The sequence below is a fragment of the Rhinolophus hipposideros genome, assembly GCF_964194185.1.
Source record: "Rhinolophus hipposideros genome assembly, chromosome: 11".
Taxonomy (NCBI): domain Eukaryota; kingdom Metazoa; phylum Chordata; class Mammalia; order Chiroptera; family Rhinolophidae; genus Rhinolophus; species Rhinolophus hipposideros.
In genome coordinates, this window is record NC_138057.1 from 47,562,271 (window position 1) to 47,579,437 (window position 17,167).

Genomic DNA, 17,167 nt, shown 5'->3' on the forward strand with positions numbered 1-17,167 from the left:
TATTTTTTTCTTTTCTTTTCTTTATTTATTTTTTTTATTTTTATTATTATTATTTTTTTATATTATTATTTTTTACATGCAATTTTTAGAGCCTGGAGCTAGCTAAAAGTCATATAAAAGTAGAATTGTACATTCCAAAACATCAACAACCTACTCCAACAGGGTTGTCTCCACTCTTATCATAGCTTTTGATATTTGTGTTGATAATTTGTATTTCATAATGTGTGATCCTTTAAGCCTGGTTCTAATTTCCTGTTATTGTTCCTTGACTTTCTTTGACGTAGTTTGATTTGTTTGAATAGAGAAAGATATTCCCATAAGAACTTCTATATGTTTGAGAGGGAGAAGCCCAGAGAAGTGTCACAACACCCATAGAGAAGCTAATGCCAAGATTGATAATATGGCAATGCCTGGACTCCTTATTCTGGGCCAGGTACAGGAACAGTGCTCCATGCTTTCCCACACACTACATTCTTCAACCTCTCCTTCCCTTGATTCTCTAATGTTTACATCTTTATTAATTTTTTATTGCCCTGAAGCCAAGAATTCACAGATAAGCATCCTTTTTCCTTCCATTAAAAACCGATCTTCTATCCGCACTTACTTGCTGTCTGAATGTTTGTGTCTCTCCAAAACTCATTATGTTGAAATTCTAACCCCGAAAGATGATGATATTAGATGGTTGGGTCTTTGGGAGTTGCTTAAGTCATGAGGGTGGAACACTCATGAAAAAGATTAGTACCTTATAAAAGAAACCCTACAGAGACCCTTAGCTCCTTCTACCATGTGAGGACACAGTGAGAAGGCACTGGCTATGAATTAGGAAAAGGTCCTTCATGAGAATGCAACCATGCTGACACCTTGATCTTGGACTTCCAAGATTTCATGAACTGTGTGAAATAAATTTCTATTGTTTATAAGTTATTGAATCTGTAATATTTTGTTATAACAGCCAAAATGGACTGGTTCCATTTTCACCCTTATATTCACTCTTCCATCCATTCCAATATGGCTTCCATTCCTACCATACTATGGAAATCACCTTTGCTAAAGTCATCAAATGGTTTCCATTTCCTTAAATCCAGTTCTCATTTTATCAGTGGACCACTTCTTCCCTAAAATACTCTTTTTCCTGACTTCTATGATATCATATTTTGCTAGTTACTTCCCAGACTTCTCCTTCTACCTTTCCTGTACTGTATCAGTCTTTTCATTCAACTGTTAATGCTACATACAGTTCCTTGGGGCTCTGTCCCAGGAATTCTCATTCACTCATCTAACAAATATTTACTGTACACCTACTATGGGCTGGTTTCTGGGCATTATATGTATGATTCCAGTTCTTAGAGAGTTTAGAAGAAAGCTGTCAACAATAAATTATACAATTGATTATCTAATTATAGTCATAATAAGAACTATTAAAGAGTACAAGATACTGCTTCTCCAGGTTAATTGGGATAAATTTGGCTGTGTCTGAAATCTCAGCAATGCAACAACCCATTTAGTCATGGGGGAACTAGAAATGATCATACTAACTTCTTCCTGCAGTTGAGGAAAAGAATAAAAAACAAAAGGGTATAATCCCTTTGAATTTATCAATCAAAACTAAGAGTGTTCTTCATATCATTTCCTTCTCTGATTTGTTTTTAGTAGGCAAATCTCCAGTATTCTGAAGGGATCAAACTTTTGCTGTCCTCATAATGATTCATTCAGTATATGGCTTTTAGCCTCAGCATCTGTGCCTGGCTGTCACCAACCCTTAACCTCCTTTCCCTCCATCTGGCTTTTTTCAGAAGCTTACACTTGTCCTCCCTTTCCTACTTCTTCCTTAACTTCCTTGTTATTTGCAGCCAAAGTCAAGGCCAAATACAGTAGTCGATGCTTGGAGCATTACAGACTACCTCTTACTCCTACTTGTGCTTTCTAAATTCTTTCTCCCATGCTTCTTTCTTCGCTCCTCTTACCTAAAGACCTCTGTAGGGGAATGAGGAAGTGGACATGTGGGTCAACAGGAAGCCTAACATTTTGTTGGCTTTGTTTGCCTTTGTCATTTTCCCCTCCTTGCTAGATCCAACATACCATTAACTGGACCTTTGCTCCCCACCTGCTTTATCTGCATGGTCTGGCCCTCAATTAAGCAATTTTTTATTTCAAATCTCCATGGCTGCACAAGGTAATCTAGTCCTCTCTAACCAACTTCCTCCTAGCAGATGTTCCTGAATCGATGGACTCGGGTGGATGAGAAACTCAGGATGCAGTAACTTGAATTAAAAAAAATAAAAATTCTTTAAAAGCTAGCAAAGATGTAAAGTGATATAATTGAAAGGGAGGGACACTGACAGGGAAATAGGACCCATCAGTGGACAACTGCACAATTTTATAGATTGTGCTGCTTGGAACTTTGGTCAGGAGAGTAAGGCAACTGGATAGTCAAGAAGGAGAGCACATATATCTGTCTTGGTCCTTCTTGGACTATGAGTATGACTGACACTTTCCCTTGGTGCAAAGAGCCTTGCCTCACATTAATGGGTTGCTTTCTTACCATGTTTTACAGAGGAGTTTATACCATTACCTTAGTTACAACCCCTTATAATCTGGCAGGTTAGTTTATTCTAGAATGTTCCTGAGTCCACAGAGTATAGAAATTTGGTTTTAAACCTAAACTTATCATTGGTTTTGGATTCTTGGGACCAGGATTTTGAAATTAGCAAAGTATGTTGAGGTAAATCAGAATTCTATTCCTGTGTACCTCTGTTTTCCACACTTTCTCCCTGCTCATGCCTCTCATACCTTCCCATTCAGGGACTTGACTTCTCCACATAATGTAATATGGAAAAAAGAGTTCTTAACAAGATAGCTTGGGAAATTATTTGTGCTCTAGTGGGTATTGTCTTCCCACCTAGTACAGAGTAGATGCTCAATATGTTTTTGTAAAATATGTGAGTGAAAGAATAAAAGCCTATAGGGTTCAATTGGAATATCTGGGAAATATTCTCCAACCCCCAATCAAGGTGAGATCTCCTTATGTGATGAATAGCACTTTGTACTCTGTGTTGTACTAGTTGGCCACTGTTAATTAATTTTGACTAAACAGTAGCTCTCTGTTCCCAGCTCCTAGCATCACGCCTGGCATAATGTCAGAGCTCAATAAATTTTTGTTGAATCTTTGACATGCTTTAAGAATTTTGGCTCTTGGAGGACAAAAGCAAACAGAGCCTTGAACTTGCAGAACGCGGAGATTAGAAATCGTCAAGTACATTTTTCTGCTTCCTGACTCAACCATTTCCAGTAATCATCTGCTTAGCTCCTGAACACCACTGGAGGCTCCTTAACCACATGACTCAGAGGGTTTTAATGAGAAATCTCTACCTTTATTTACTTCCAAGGGAAATACGACATACATACATACCATCTTTTTCTTTCTTTCTTTAAATCTTCCTTTCAAAGGAAAAAGAAAGACCAATTAGGTATGCTAAGGCGTATACCATCTTTTTCTTTCATTCTTTAAATCTTCCTTTCAAAGGAAAAAGAAAGGACAATTAGGTATGCCAAGGCTAAGAGTGGCTTCTGGGTCAAACATGTTAGCCCATGTGTGGAGTGGAATCAGACACCCCCAATTCAGGTCCTGGCTCAGAGTGAATACCGTGCTGCACTACGTCTGACTAAATCTGCAAACTGAAGACAGAATTCTAAACTTCTGTGACACGATAGGGACTTGAGATTCATGCCCCCAATAATTTGTTCTATGTAAATTTCCAAATACTTCCACTTTTGATTTTTTTCAATTTGACAAATAACAGTTCCACCATCATCCAAGGCTCGGCTTCTCATCAGCGTCAGCAGTGTCTGGATGAGATGGGTCAGCAGCCCCATCATCCTCGTTTTAAATTAAGGGACTGTGGAGCCGGAGTTTTATAATCAGTAGTGAAAAACAAAAACGACAAAAACAAAGGTAGAACCTGGTAACTCGTCTTGGTGCTGACCTAACTGAGGTAAGAACATTTTTCTAAAAACTTCTGCAGCCTACCCTCTGAAGGTTGGGGACATGACTGCAGGACATGCTGCCTTGTGAGCCAACTGAAACAGGTGTTCCCATGGCTGATCAGGGACTTCCAATCATTACTGACATGACATTTGCATGGCAATCCCTGTAGGACCAGAGATGGATGACAAGCCAGGCCATACTCCATGCTATCAACATACAGAGCCTCAAAAGAAGCCTATTGGAATCAAGAAGGCATCTCTCTTGGGACATTCGTAATAGAAAAAAATGTCAGTTAATCTCCCTTTCCTTCTTTCCTTTTCCTGTGACCATTAGACGTTTGAATTCTTCCCCCAGTTTTAGTAAAAGGCAACAGTGATGGCTGTTAAGTCTCAGAACCTTAATCCTTGCTCTACTCATCCCTGAAACCAGAGATGTGGCCCATACTATTTATCACCTGATCATATACACATTCCCTTGTGACATGTCTTTCTTGGCTATTTAAATCTAAGGTTGTTGGGGTGGCTGTTTAGTTCAGTTGGTTAGACAGCAGTGCTAATAACACCAAGGTTGCGGTTCAATCCCCGCATGGGCCACTGTGGGCAGGGCCCTCCTTAAAAATAAATAAATAAATACAAATTTGAAAAAAAAAAAAGAAAAAAGAACCTCCAACACTCCCCTTCTTCATAAAAACAATAAGAACATTGGAAATCACTTTTTAAGAACTCTGGAAATTAATCAAAAAACTTACAGCTATCCAGAGAGTGTTTTTTTCTTTCTGGTGTCTTAATTCTCTAGTCCTATTCCACTCTTCCTGGACTCATGAAAGCCTTGAAAAACAACTCTACAATCATAGTGAAAACTGGCAGCCTAACAGCCTATGGAGTGGGCAGAACAGGGTTGGAGCTCTCCCAAAGTCCAGTTCCCAGATAACTGACATTATTTGACCTGTCATGCAGTTCCTTTAGAAAAATCTCACAAGACTTGTCTTTATTTGATCTAATTCAGAGCTCACCCACCATTATTTCCCTGGGTGCAATTGTTAATATAGGCATCTGCCTGAGGTGGTGATAATTGGAGAAAACAACAAACTAAGCAATAATTTAAATAAAAAGCTGGGAATGATTTACCTATAAGGGGCTTTGAAAAGCCCTGCCATTCCTGGGAATCTAGATGCCCAGGCACATGCCCAGCATTGTGTTCATGCCTGGGAAAGACCTGAGAAGGACCAAAGTTCTCATCTCAGGCAGATCTCGAGACTCAGCAGAAGCAGGAAGTGCAGGTGAACATAAAGTTGTATCCAGGTCCATAAGGTGCCTGCCTGAGCACGGAAGGCAAGCTCCCAGCATGCACACAGAGCCCTCAGCAAAGATGGGGAGATGTGTTGGTTACAGGCCATTATCACCAACTTTACAGAAATACAAAGGACATGAAGAGACTACTATGAACAACTGTATGCCAACAAATGAAATAACTTACATGAAGTGGGCAAATTCCTAGAAACACACAAATTACCTAAACTGACTCAAGAAGAATAGAAAAATTTCAAACCTATAACAAGTAAAGAGACAGATTTAGTGATCACAAACTTCCCAATAAAGGTCCAGAAAAAAATTTAAAAAGACCAAGGTGGAAAAAAAAAGATGAATTACTAAAACCAGGCAAATCTAAGATTGTAACTTTACTTTTAATTTTGTGACATAATTTAGTGGTCAGGTTCTTAAAGGACAGGGATAATCAGATTTTTTGTATCCTCCCAAACCAAAAAAATATGTAACTTACTTGTGTCATCAATATATGTGTCTACTAAGCACTTGAAATGTTACTAGTGCAACTTAGAACCTGAATGTTAATTTTATTTAAGTTTTAACCAATTTCAATTTAAAAAATGAACATGAGAGATTCATTTATGGAAAACATTTAAGTATGTTTGAAACTTGGGTATGAATCTACTTTTTCAAATATACATTTTATGAAATCTAAATATGGATCAAGTATTTCTGATAAAAATTTAGCATTAAAATAGCTACATACTGTAATGTAAGAAACACATTTTAGAGAGTGAAACAAAGAATATAAAGTATCTCCAAAACTTTACATTGATCACATGTTGAAATGACAACATGAGTAAGTAGTCCATTTTTGTTGTTGTTGTTGTTGTTTTAAGGGAATCATTTCAGGAATGCTTGAATGAGGAAAAAATATCCTTAAATCCATCCCCTCTGAGATACTATGGAAGTGACATGGGTTACAGTCTACTAGATTGTTTTCCTTTAAATATAAGTAAGCATAGGTATGACCATACAGATTTGAGGAAAGAGTAGAGAACCCAATTTTTTTAAAAATTTAAATTTATTTATTGGGCTGACAATTGTTAATGAAATTACATAATTTCAGGTGTACAATTCTGATTACATCAACTATAAATCCCATTGTGTGTTCACCACCCAGAGTCAGTTCTCCTTCCATCACCATATATTTGATCCCCCTTACCCTCATCTCCCTCCCCCCACCCCCTTTACCCTCTGGTAACCACTAAACTATTGTCTGTGTCTATGAGTTTTTGTTTCTCATTTGTTTGTCTTGTTTTTGGTTTATATACCACATATCAGTGAAATCATAGGGTTCTCTGCTTTTTCTGTCTGACTTATTTTGCTTAGCATTATACTTTCAAGATCCATCCATGTTGTCACAAATGTTCCTATATCATCTTTCCTTAACGCCGAATAGTATTCCATTGTGTATATATACCACAACTTCTTTATCCATTCGTCTATCGAAGGACATTTTGGTTGTTTCCATGTCTTGGCCACCGTAAACAAAGCTGCAATGAACATTGGAGTACATGTGTCTCTATAGAAAAATGCTTTCAAATTTTTTGGGTATATACCCAGGAGAACGATTGCTGGGTCATATGGTAATTCTATTCGTAATTTCTTGAGGAACCTCCACACTGCCTTCCATAGCAGCTGCACCAGTCTGCATTCCCACCAACAGTGTATGAGAGTTCCTTTTTCTCCACAGCCTCTCCAACACTTGTTGCTATTTGTCTTGTTGATGATAGCCATTCTGACTGGGGTGAGGTGATATCTCATTGTGGTTTTTATTTGCATTTCTCTGATGATTAGTGATGTTGAGCATTTTTTCATATGTCTATTTGCCATTTGTAAGTCCTCTTTGGAGAAATGTCTCTTCAGGTCCTCTGCCCATTTTTCAATTGGAGAACCCAATTTTTTTAAACCTCCTTCAAAAAAGCAAATTACTGTATTGTCATGTGTTTTCTGTGTTTTCATTCACTTGTGGGAAAATGAAAAGCATCTAGATAGCTCCAGCCACGCTTGTCCTTAGCTTTGTGGAAACCTACTTAATAACCTGAACTTGATTCTTGTTGACCTCCCTTACTAGTGTGTTGGAGAAGTAATACTCTTCCTCTTTACTTTGCATAATTACTTAATTACATAATCTCAGGACTTTTACTTATATATTCAAAGTATCTGGGTTAGAAGTCCATGCCAATGTTTCAGTCCTTATATGACCTCTCAAATTTTGATCTCCATTTAACAAACTCTCCATACTTGGCTGGCTCACCAGGCAATCCTGGAGAGTAGGTCAGCCTTACTGGGTGTGTGTGCAGGATGGGCGCACATTTCTCCTCTAGTCCTGTCTCAAGACTTTCCTAAGTGGGTTCCATCCAACTGACTTCCTCATGTGCATGAGGAAACTCGAATTGGGATTCTAAAGGACACCTTTCAGTAAAAGTGTTCTTCCAAAAACTTGCCTGAATTTTCACCCTTAGAAATTCTGAGCTTTATCTGACTCCTCTTGCTGTCAACTTTCATATCTCCCTCTTCTTTGAATTCTTACCGCTCCATTGAGTTTGGAAAAAATGTTCAGTTGTCATATTCTAAAAAGACTTATCCTAGATATGGATACTTGACAAATGTGTCAAGTGGTGTTTTTCAAGTGGGGAAAAGATGGTTTTTAACCCTTTTGCTGCAACAGTTGGATATATCCGAATAAATATTTCCATCCGCTGACTGCGGTGTTCTAATTTACCCCATGAGCTCAAAAAAACTTTTCCCTCTACTATGGAGTTTGAGTATATTCTCGGGCACTTGAATCCAGCACCAGAAGTCCGTGAGTGCTGTCATCAATGCGCAAGAACAGGAAACACCTAAGGCCTTTGTAGCTGTTGAAATTGGGATGGGTTGGTATGCAGGCCAACATTAGAGTCATACTTTCAGGATACCTATTGGTTGACTCAAACTCCTGGTTTTAACACTGTTTTGAGAAGGGATGAATATTAACTAATTAGAACCTTCCTTCATTTTTCCAGTAATGATGATGAATCTTCAAAGACTGATTGGCTTGCAAAAATCAAGCCCACAATAGATTTAGTGAAGGATACATATATTTCCACCTATAATAGCAATAAGGAATTGTGTGTGGATGAATCCGTGTTGAAATTCAAGGGGTGTCTATTTTTCCAAGCAATATCTTCCCAGTACACCGAATACAAAGTGGGGCATAAAGATTTGGTCACTCGGTGATTCACAAACAGGATTTCTGCTGTGGTTTGATGTATATACAGGCAAAGATTGATCTCAAGATAGTAAAATTTGGTTGGGAGCAAGGGTGGTGTCCAACTTGCTGAATGGATTTGAAGGAAAGGGAGATGTAGTTTGTACAGACAATTTTTATTCAAGGGTAGAACTTTTTGAGAGCCTAAGATTGAAAAAAATTGGAGCATGTGGTACAGTGAGTGCCAATAGGAGAGGACTACCTTCAGATATGAGGATTTGCAAGCTGAAACGTGGTGACCTCCTGGTGATGCGGGAAAATCACGATGAACAATGCCTGCTTGCACTTGGCAAGATACAGGGAGAGTTAACATGATTTCCACTGTTGGGAATGGTGGTGACAGGGAAGTGCATGTAAGATCAAAAAAGGGAATGAGAACTGTAGGGAAATCAAATATTCAAATTCTGTACAATTCATTCATGGGTGGAATTGATTGTTTTGATCAATTCTGTGCCACTTATCCTTTTGATAGGAAGTCTAATACGTGGTATCAAACCATATGGCATTTTCTCATTGAAGTGTCTCTAGTAAATGGCTATATATGTTCCAACATTCAAAATCCTAACAATAAATTGAGCCAGTGGACATTCAGGGAAAAGGTTGTAGAGGGCTTATTGGATGGATTTTCAAGAAAAGATGGAAATAAGAAGGGCTGCAGGATGTCTGCACTAAAAGAAGTTAGGCTGACAGAGCGCCATTTTCCCAGGCAATTTGAGGAAAAGAAAAAGCAGCCTTACTGTTGAGTGTGCAGCATTCTGCCCTCCCAGTGTGCAGAAAAGGGGAAAGGTATTTGCAAATGAAAACAAACCACGTATTATTGTGCTATGTGTCCTGGAAATTCCAGCAATGTGTGTTGTTCCTTGTTTTGAGGATTATCACTCAAAAGTAAAATATAAAAAAATCCTACCAGTTTTCCAAAAAGGAAGTTTAGGAAAGCAGATCTATATTTTTGTGTTTTTCAAGAATGAAGGACAATAGCACATTTTTATACATAAAATAATGTCATTTATATGTGTACAAAGCAGCTCAAATTGTTATCATTAAATACATAAAATAGTCAAAATATCAACTTTTTGTTTCTTGTGGATTTCTGACACATTTTGAAAAAATCTTGAAATCAATTATTGCAGCGAAAGAGTTAAAGAAAAGGTGATGCTGAAATGATTGGATGTCTAGGTAGAAAAACAGAAAAATTGATTCCCATTTACAGTATGCATAAAAATCAATTTCAGGGGACTAGACGCCTCAATACAGAAGACAAGGACAAACTTTTGAAAAATATGGGAGGGTATCTTCATGATTTTACAGGTTAGGAAAAGACTTCTTAAACAGGGTATATAAAACAGAAAAACCTGATAAATGAGACACAGTGTAATTAACTTTGTCCATTAAAATATTAAAGAATGAAAGACAGCTTTAGAGTGGTAGAAGACATTTGTAAACCATATAACTGAGAAAGGATTTGTATTTGGAACATTTAAAGAACAGTTTTAAATCAATAAGAAAGAGACAAAATCGAATAAAGAAAGCGGGCAAGAGAGTTGAACAAGTATTTGATAAAGGAGGCATTTACTGGCCAATAACATACGAAAATGAAAATTAAACCTCAGTGATATACTCTAATCCTACCAGAATCCCTGCAATTAAAAAGCCAGATGAATATTGGTGAGTCTATGGAGTAATAGGAACTCGCGCTCTGTGGATGGCAGTGTAAATTGGTAAAACCACTTAGGAAACCCATTTTGCCTTATTACTAAAGTTGAAAATACATAAGCATCCTCAGTTACCTAGCAATTCTACTCCTTAGGTAGAACTCCAGAATAAACTCATGACATGTGTACCAGGAGACATGTACAAGAATATTCATAGCTTTGTTGTTTGTAAAAGCTCCCAAAAGCTCCAAACTTAACACAAATGTCCACTAACAGTAATAATAGATAAATTGTGTAATATTTATGGAGAATACTGTATACCAGTGAAACTGGATGAACCCCAGTTACATATAACACCACAGCTGAATCTTCGAAATATAAAGATGAACTGAAGCAAAGAAGCCAGTTATAAAATGATTCATCTTGCCAATTCCATATAAACATTTTACAATAAACAAATAATTGTTTCTTCTATGTCTCTACTTATATAAAGTTTGAATACAGGCAAAGGTAATGCTTGGGGCTTCATAATTAGAACTTAAGGTGTAAAGAAAGCAGGGAAGTAATCACCATAAAGTTGGCATAGGAGAAGGGAGGCAGCTGTGACAGAATGTGCAGGATTGGAGCTTCCTGGCTGAGGGACGGCAATATTCTGTTTCTTAACCCGGGTGGCACTTCATAATAAGTTGTATATTTGGTTTTGTGTGTTTTATTGTATGTTATATTTCACAATGAAAAACATTTTTAAAAATAAAACATCTTCTGCTACAATCCCATTTATGCCTCCTCTGAGCCTGTCTCTCTTCCACCCTGTCCTCTCAGCCACCGGGAATATCCGTTCTGCCCTCATTTTCTCCAGTCTCTTAACTCCTGTTCACACACAAACTCCGGCCCCTCCCCCTGCCCCCCAGAGTCACCAGTAACTCTTAGTTGGTAATTCAGATGAATTTATCTCATTCTATGGGATCCTCTGCTTCATGGCGGAGTCTTTGCTCCTGACCCTGTAGCTCTCCTTTCCTTCGGCTTTCCCTGAGCCTTCCCTCTCCTGGTTCTTCTCTTCTTCCCCTCCCTGTGGCCTCTCTGCTTCATCCTCTGCCTTCTCTAATGTCCCCGCTCCTTCAACATTGGTGCTTCCCAGCTTTCCACAGCTGTGGCCCATCTCTGTGCACATGGCCCCCAGATTGATGCACACGCTTCCTGCTTCATACCCATCTTTATCTAGATGTTCAGAATCGCCTGAATTTCAACCAACAGGACTCCAAATGACCTCACTCTCGTCCTTGCGCCAGTCCTATTCCTGGATTTCCTATCTAAACAAAGGCAATCATTTACATACAGGTTGACATCTCAAGCTAGAAAGGTTGATGTCACTCTCCTTAACCTACCAACAGCTACGATTATGATGTTCACTCTGTATTCTAGGCACTTGTTATGATCTGAATATTTCTGTCCCCCACAAATTCATGTTGAAAATCTAATGCCTAATGTGATGGTATTAGGAGGTGGACACTTGGGGACATGATTATGTCATGAGGGCAGAGCCCTCATGAATGGAATTAGTGCCCTTATAAAGAGGCCTCAGAAAAGCTCCTTTGCCCATTCTGTCCTTCTGAAGACACAATGAGAAGATGGCTGTCTTTGAGGAAGTGGGTCTTTACCAGACCTGGAATCTGCTGGTACCTTAATCTTGGACTCAGAACTGTGAGAAACAAATTTCTGTTCATAAGCCACTCAGTCTGTGATATTTTATTATACAGCCTGAATGGACAAAGACAGAACTGTTTTTTTTTCTTTTTTTTTTTAAACATATGTAGCATGAATTTAAAAAACTTAAATTATTAGTACCTTTATTTCTCTCAACAACCTTGACATAGGGTATTATCTTTCCCTACAGACGAGAAAACTGAAATCTCCAGAGCCAGCAGCTCTTACTCCGTCATCCTGACTCCTGTCAATTCCACTGTGGAAGGGTCTCTTTATCAGTCGTGTACTTCCACCCAGCATGGGTTTCCACTGCCTCTAACCTAGTTCGGATTGTTATACTAATCTCCTAACTGGTGTCCCAACCGCACACAAATCTCTTTCCATTTCTGTCCACCTTCAACAGGGCTAGTACTCTTTAACAAAGTAATAATTTGACTGTAAATTCTTATCAATTGCCTTAGCACACATCGGGGCCACCTGATCTGGAGCTGACCTGCCCCTTTCCCTACTCCCCAACATCTCCATGCCTCCACATCTGCTCCATTCCCTGCACACAGGCTCTTTCAGGCCCCTGGGCCTAGGCACAGTTGGTTCTTTTTGCGTGCAATGCTCTTCTGACACCTCTCCCTGTTCAACCAGGAAATCCCTGCCTACCTTTTAAGCCCTCACTGATGGTCTTGCTCCCTCTGTGATGCTGTCACAGACTTACAGTCAGCTCACCTCCACCTACATTTATTTACAATGTACTGGGTGCCAACCTCCAGCAATTTTTGTTTGCTTTATGTTACATTATATTATAAGTGCTTATGTGTTTCTGCCTGCCTTGTTCCTTGGAGGCAAGAATAGTGTGATATTCCTTTTTGACTTGGGATCTCTTCCTGGTGGTGGCCATATCTAGAGGGCAGTTAATGGTTTTGCTGAGTAAATACATGCCTCTGGAAATTCTTGTTGAAAAGCAAGCATTAGAAGCAATAACCTGGTCACTGCTGATGGGTGTTAGTGTGGTGCTCTGCTGGGTTTGAGATGCCCTACGTGGTACCCGGAGAGGCCTGACAGGTTCTGTTTTGATAGAACAGAGTAAAGGATAGAAAACAGGGCTTTGGTTGGTAGCTGTGTGTCTTCCTCACTGACTGAACAGCCAATTGCTGGTGACATGGACCTTTCTCCTCTGCTGACACGTTTGTCTTTCTGCCATATTCACTTTGACTCTATATCCCATTCCATCCCTTTTATTATCTTGGCTTGTAATAGGCCCTCTCTTTTATGCTTTTTTCTTACTTAACCTTTGTAAAAGGGAGCAGGATATGCTATCCCAAAATATGCCACTTTGGCGTAAGAATTTTTTAGAGTTGAAGGCAGTTGAGAGAAAGCAGACACGGAAAAGAGTGCTCTGCTTTTCCTCTATCTGCCCCCCAAACAGGGCATACATTTCCTTTGTGCAGGTGTCCCCCTCTCCTATACCAGAAAGAGGTAAACAACCTTTATCATTGGAAATGGAGATGACACCGTGGTCAGACTGCATAAACAAAATTTATCTTCTGTTAGTTACCCCATATAGTTCCCAGTCACTTGCCCACAATTTATTGGCCCTAAAAGCCCGACTCCTGTTCCTTTGTCCAGTCACTTCTTCACAATTAATTGTTCTTTGCTAAAATGGTATATAAGCCCCTGACTCTTACTGCTTCTTTGGATTTTTCACTTCTTTTCTATAAAGCCTAGAGCAAGTAAAATTAAAATATTAATGAAATTAATGTATGCCTTTTCCGTTGTTAATCTATCATTTGTCAGTTTAATTCACAGACCTCAGGCACTAACGCTAAGAGGATAGAGGGAAAGTTCTTCTCCTCCCCCTACAATGATAATCTACGGGATGAGCAACATTGTGACCATTGTGCAGACAACTGACCTGAGGCTCAAGGAAGTTACAATAACTGTGGGTGGAAAAGTCAGGACTTATATCAGAGCCCATTTACCTTCCTTCTTCCTTTCTGTGCTAGTGCCTAAAAGTTGGTTTTGCCTGTTTAGCCACCCTGAAGTCCAAGTTGTTGCTGGCATCTGCTCATGTGGGCTCCCATGTTGATGTCAGCTCAGGAAAGGAAGCACATATAGGAACAGCCCCGAAAAATCCCCAGCCCAGACCCAATCAGCACAGCCTGGTGTTTCCCAGTGACGGGACTCCTTGAACTCTGCGTCACCCAGCCCTGGGCCAAGCAGCATTAATCACTCAGTGAGTTTTGGTTGGGGACATGAGACTGGTTTGCATAACCTAGCCGCACTGGTGCAGGCATCCAGACCACCATCTGACAGGGGCTCTGGGACCAGGTTTAAGGGACAGAAACCCTGAGGTGTGACTATCTCTGAAATTCCCCCTCTTTTTTCTCCCTTTCCTAGTCTGCAGGTCAATAGCGTATCCCTATCTCAAGCCAGTGAGACAAAAGCAAGAGAAGATAGTCTTGTTTCTAAGTGACAGGGCAAGTCAGGGATCAAAACAGGTTCGGTTAAAAGAGACTTTTCAGGTTTGTCAACCCAAGAAGAACCCAAGAAGGAAAAACAATGGGTTTAAAGACTGCCGTTAAAAATCTTATTGGATTCCAATAATCTCAGTGCTTTAGTTAAAGAACGTGCCAAAGAGGCAAAGAAAGAGTATTATTTCCATTTCTTTGGTCTTAAACAAGATGAAACTTGTGCTCACCTGGAAGCCAGCGTTTCTGTAGCCCTCTGCTCTGCTGGTGGTCACGCACCCCAGTTCCATGAGCTCTTTGCTGCTCATGGAATTGGCTGGGCTCCGAATTCCCTTCCGATGTCTGGTCTGGAGGTTCACTGTCCCTGTGAAAACAAGCACGGCCTCTGCTGATGTCAGAATGCCACCTGCTGTTGTAAGAAACTGGGCACCGCTTCAGTTTGGAAATTTCAAGAATAACCTCCTGGTTGGGGTGGGGCAGAAGAGGTGGGTGGGGTGGAGCCTTCCACTGCAGATCCACCCACTGCGTTAATCCTCCCCATTGCTCCAGCCAGCCCAGTTTCACGCTGGGGAGAAAGCTCTTGTATTGCACAAAACAGAAAAAAAGTTTCTTTACAGCTATAAGTGAGGGGTGCTGGGGAGTAGGAGCGGTGGGGATGGCAGGGAATGTAGACCTGGCTGCAACCAAATGACCGCTGTATATATATGCTGGATACATGCCTGGTATTTTATAGATGATGGTCTTCTTTATTTCCACAAAGAAAAACTGAGGTGCTCAGGGTCAATTTGCTAAGAAAAGCACAACGAGAAGTCAAATTCAGGTCTGGTGAATTTCAAAGCCTTTTTACTCCATCCCTGTCTGCAGACTGGATTGCTTTTAAAAATCCAACGCCTAGAAACGCAAATATGCTGCAGATTAATGAAAGGTGACCAACTGCTCACTTAATACAAGGATTCTTTGCTTTATGAAATTATTAGCTGTAGGAGTCTTTGAAAATAGCAATTCTCCTTAGTACATTTAGAATAAACTATTATGTATCTATTAATTGTTATAATTGTGTGGTCAATGTGGAAAAGGCCTATGATAAATGAAAAACTGTAATTGATAAATTGAATACTCCATACACTGGACAAAAGAAAGGAAGAAAATATCAAATATTACTAGTGGTTATTTCTGAGTTTCATGGGTAGTTGTTATTTTCTCCTTTATACTTTGCTGGTTTTTTTATAAAGAGCACTTGATGACTATTATCATGATATGGGCTGTATAGACACACACACACACACACACACACACACACACACACACACACACACACGTTAAAAGTTTGCTGGAACCATATTGCCTGAATTCAAGTCCTGACCCTACCACTTACTGTAGCAAACTATACCTCAACAGCTAAATCTAGCTTGCTGACTTTTTACTACAACCTGAGATTTAAGAATGGCTTTTAGATTTTTAAATGGTTGGGGAAAAAAATCAAAAGGATGAATATTTCATGGCACAAGCAAATGATATGAAATTCAAATTTCAGTACTTACCAATCAAATTTCACGGAACACAAGCACACCCATTCATTTATGTACTGGTTTTGGTTGCTGTTGTCCCACAAAGGCAGGGCTGGGTAGTTACAACCGACACTGTGTGGCTCAAAGGCTAAAATATTCACTTGCTGGCCCTTTATAGAAATTCTGTAATGATCCCTGACTTACTAGCCATGTGAATTCAGGCAAGTTACTGTGTTGTCTGGGCCTCAGGTTCTTTATTTACAAAATGGGAATAATAGTACCCATTTTACACTATTATTGAGATGACAGATATACTTAAAAACACATGGAATAGTGCCTGGCATATAGTAAATTTGTTGTTATAATACTTCTTTAAAAATTTTTTTTTAAAAAAGTACAATGACCTCTAAACAGTGATTTGCATGTGTTTTAGGTACATCTTTCTACCTGAAGTCAGGTATACCTATGGGTGGGCAAATGTTATGTTGCTTTTACACAGGAAAGCATAGCATCTCTCTGCGGGACTGGGGGTCGGGTCAGTCTCTCCCCAAGTCCCCACTGTATTGGCATTGCAGGAAAGATGCCCCCTGACTTCTAGCTTATTTTGTGTTCCCAGACCTCTATTCTAAGTCTTCCCCATTTATCAGCATCATCCATGCTTTCTTTATTCTTTATCTTTTTTTTTTGATTTTTTATTGATTCTCTGATGAATGCAGACTTGGGAATTTTGATCAGTTCTTTCCCCATCCTTGTATATGCCACTATAAGCAGTCCCCGTGTTACCAAATGCAAAAAGTCCAACTGAAAGTGATCAAGAGAGGTGCAGAGAAATACAAGGTAGATAATGTGGCAAGCTTCCATGATAAAACTGTTGGAACAAACCAGTTGTTGCAACCAGGTCGTATAACTTTCATGAACCCAAGACTCAATCTACCGGTAGTTTAAGGTTATGGAGAAAACTTACTCTCAGGAGGAAAAGAAAAACCTTCATTTTTACCATTTATGGTTATAACTACAGAAACTTGAAAGCCTGACATTCTTGTAGGTATATGAACCTTTTGTAATTAAGCAACAACCCAATGTTTTTTCTGCCCCCTGGCTGTACTCAGTAAGCTGGAAGGCAGCACATCACTGCACAAGCAAGAACACTGTACAGTGTCGATTAAAAGATAGTGACCTGTCCCTTCCATTCTCCAACGGCACCAGCGAAAAGGAAACATTGAGACATAATTAGAGTAAATGGCACATACAACCATGATACTAAAATGCAGAAGTGAT

The 17,167-nt window shown here is 39.4% G+C and overlaps 1 protein-coding gene across 1 annotated transcript in view; it reads right to left on the bottom strand.

The window, feature by feature from the left end:
• Positions 1-14,689, bottom strand: part of SLC28A3 (solute carrier family 28 member 3) — a gene marked incomplete at its 5' end in the record, with an annotated part of 55,873 nt that extends 41,184 nt beyond the window's left edge. Inside the window, one exon of the mRNA XM_081066445.1 lies at positions 14,612-14,689. Coding sequence (XP_080922571.1) covers positions 14,612-14,689 — 78 coding nt within the window. The remainder of the gene's footprint in view (positions 1-14,611) is intronic.
• Positions 14,690-17,167: the final 2,478 nt, after the last annotated feature.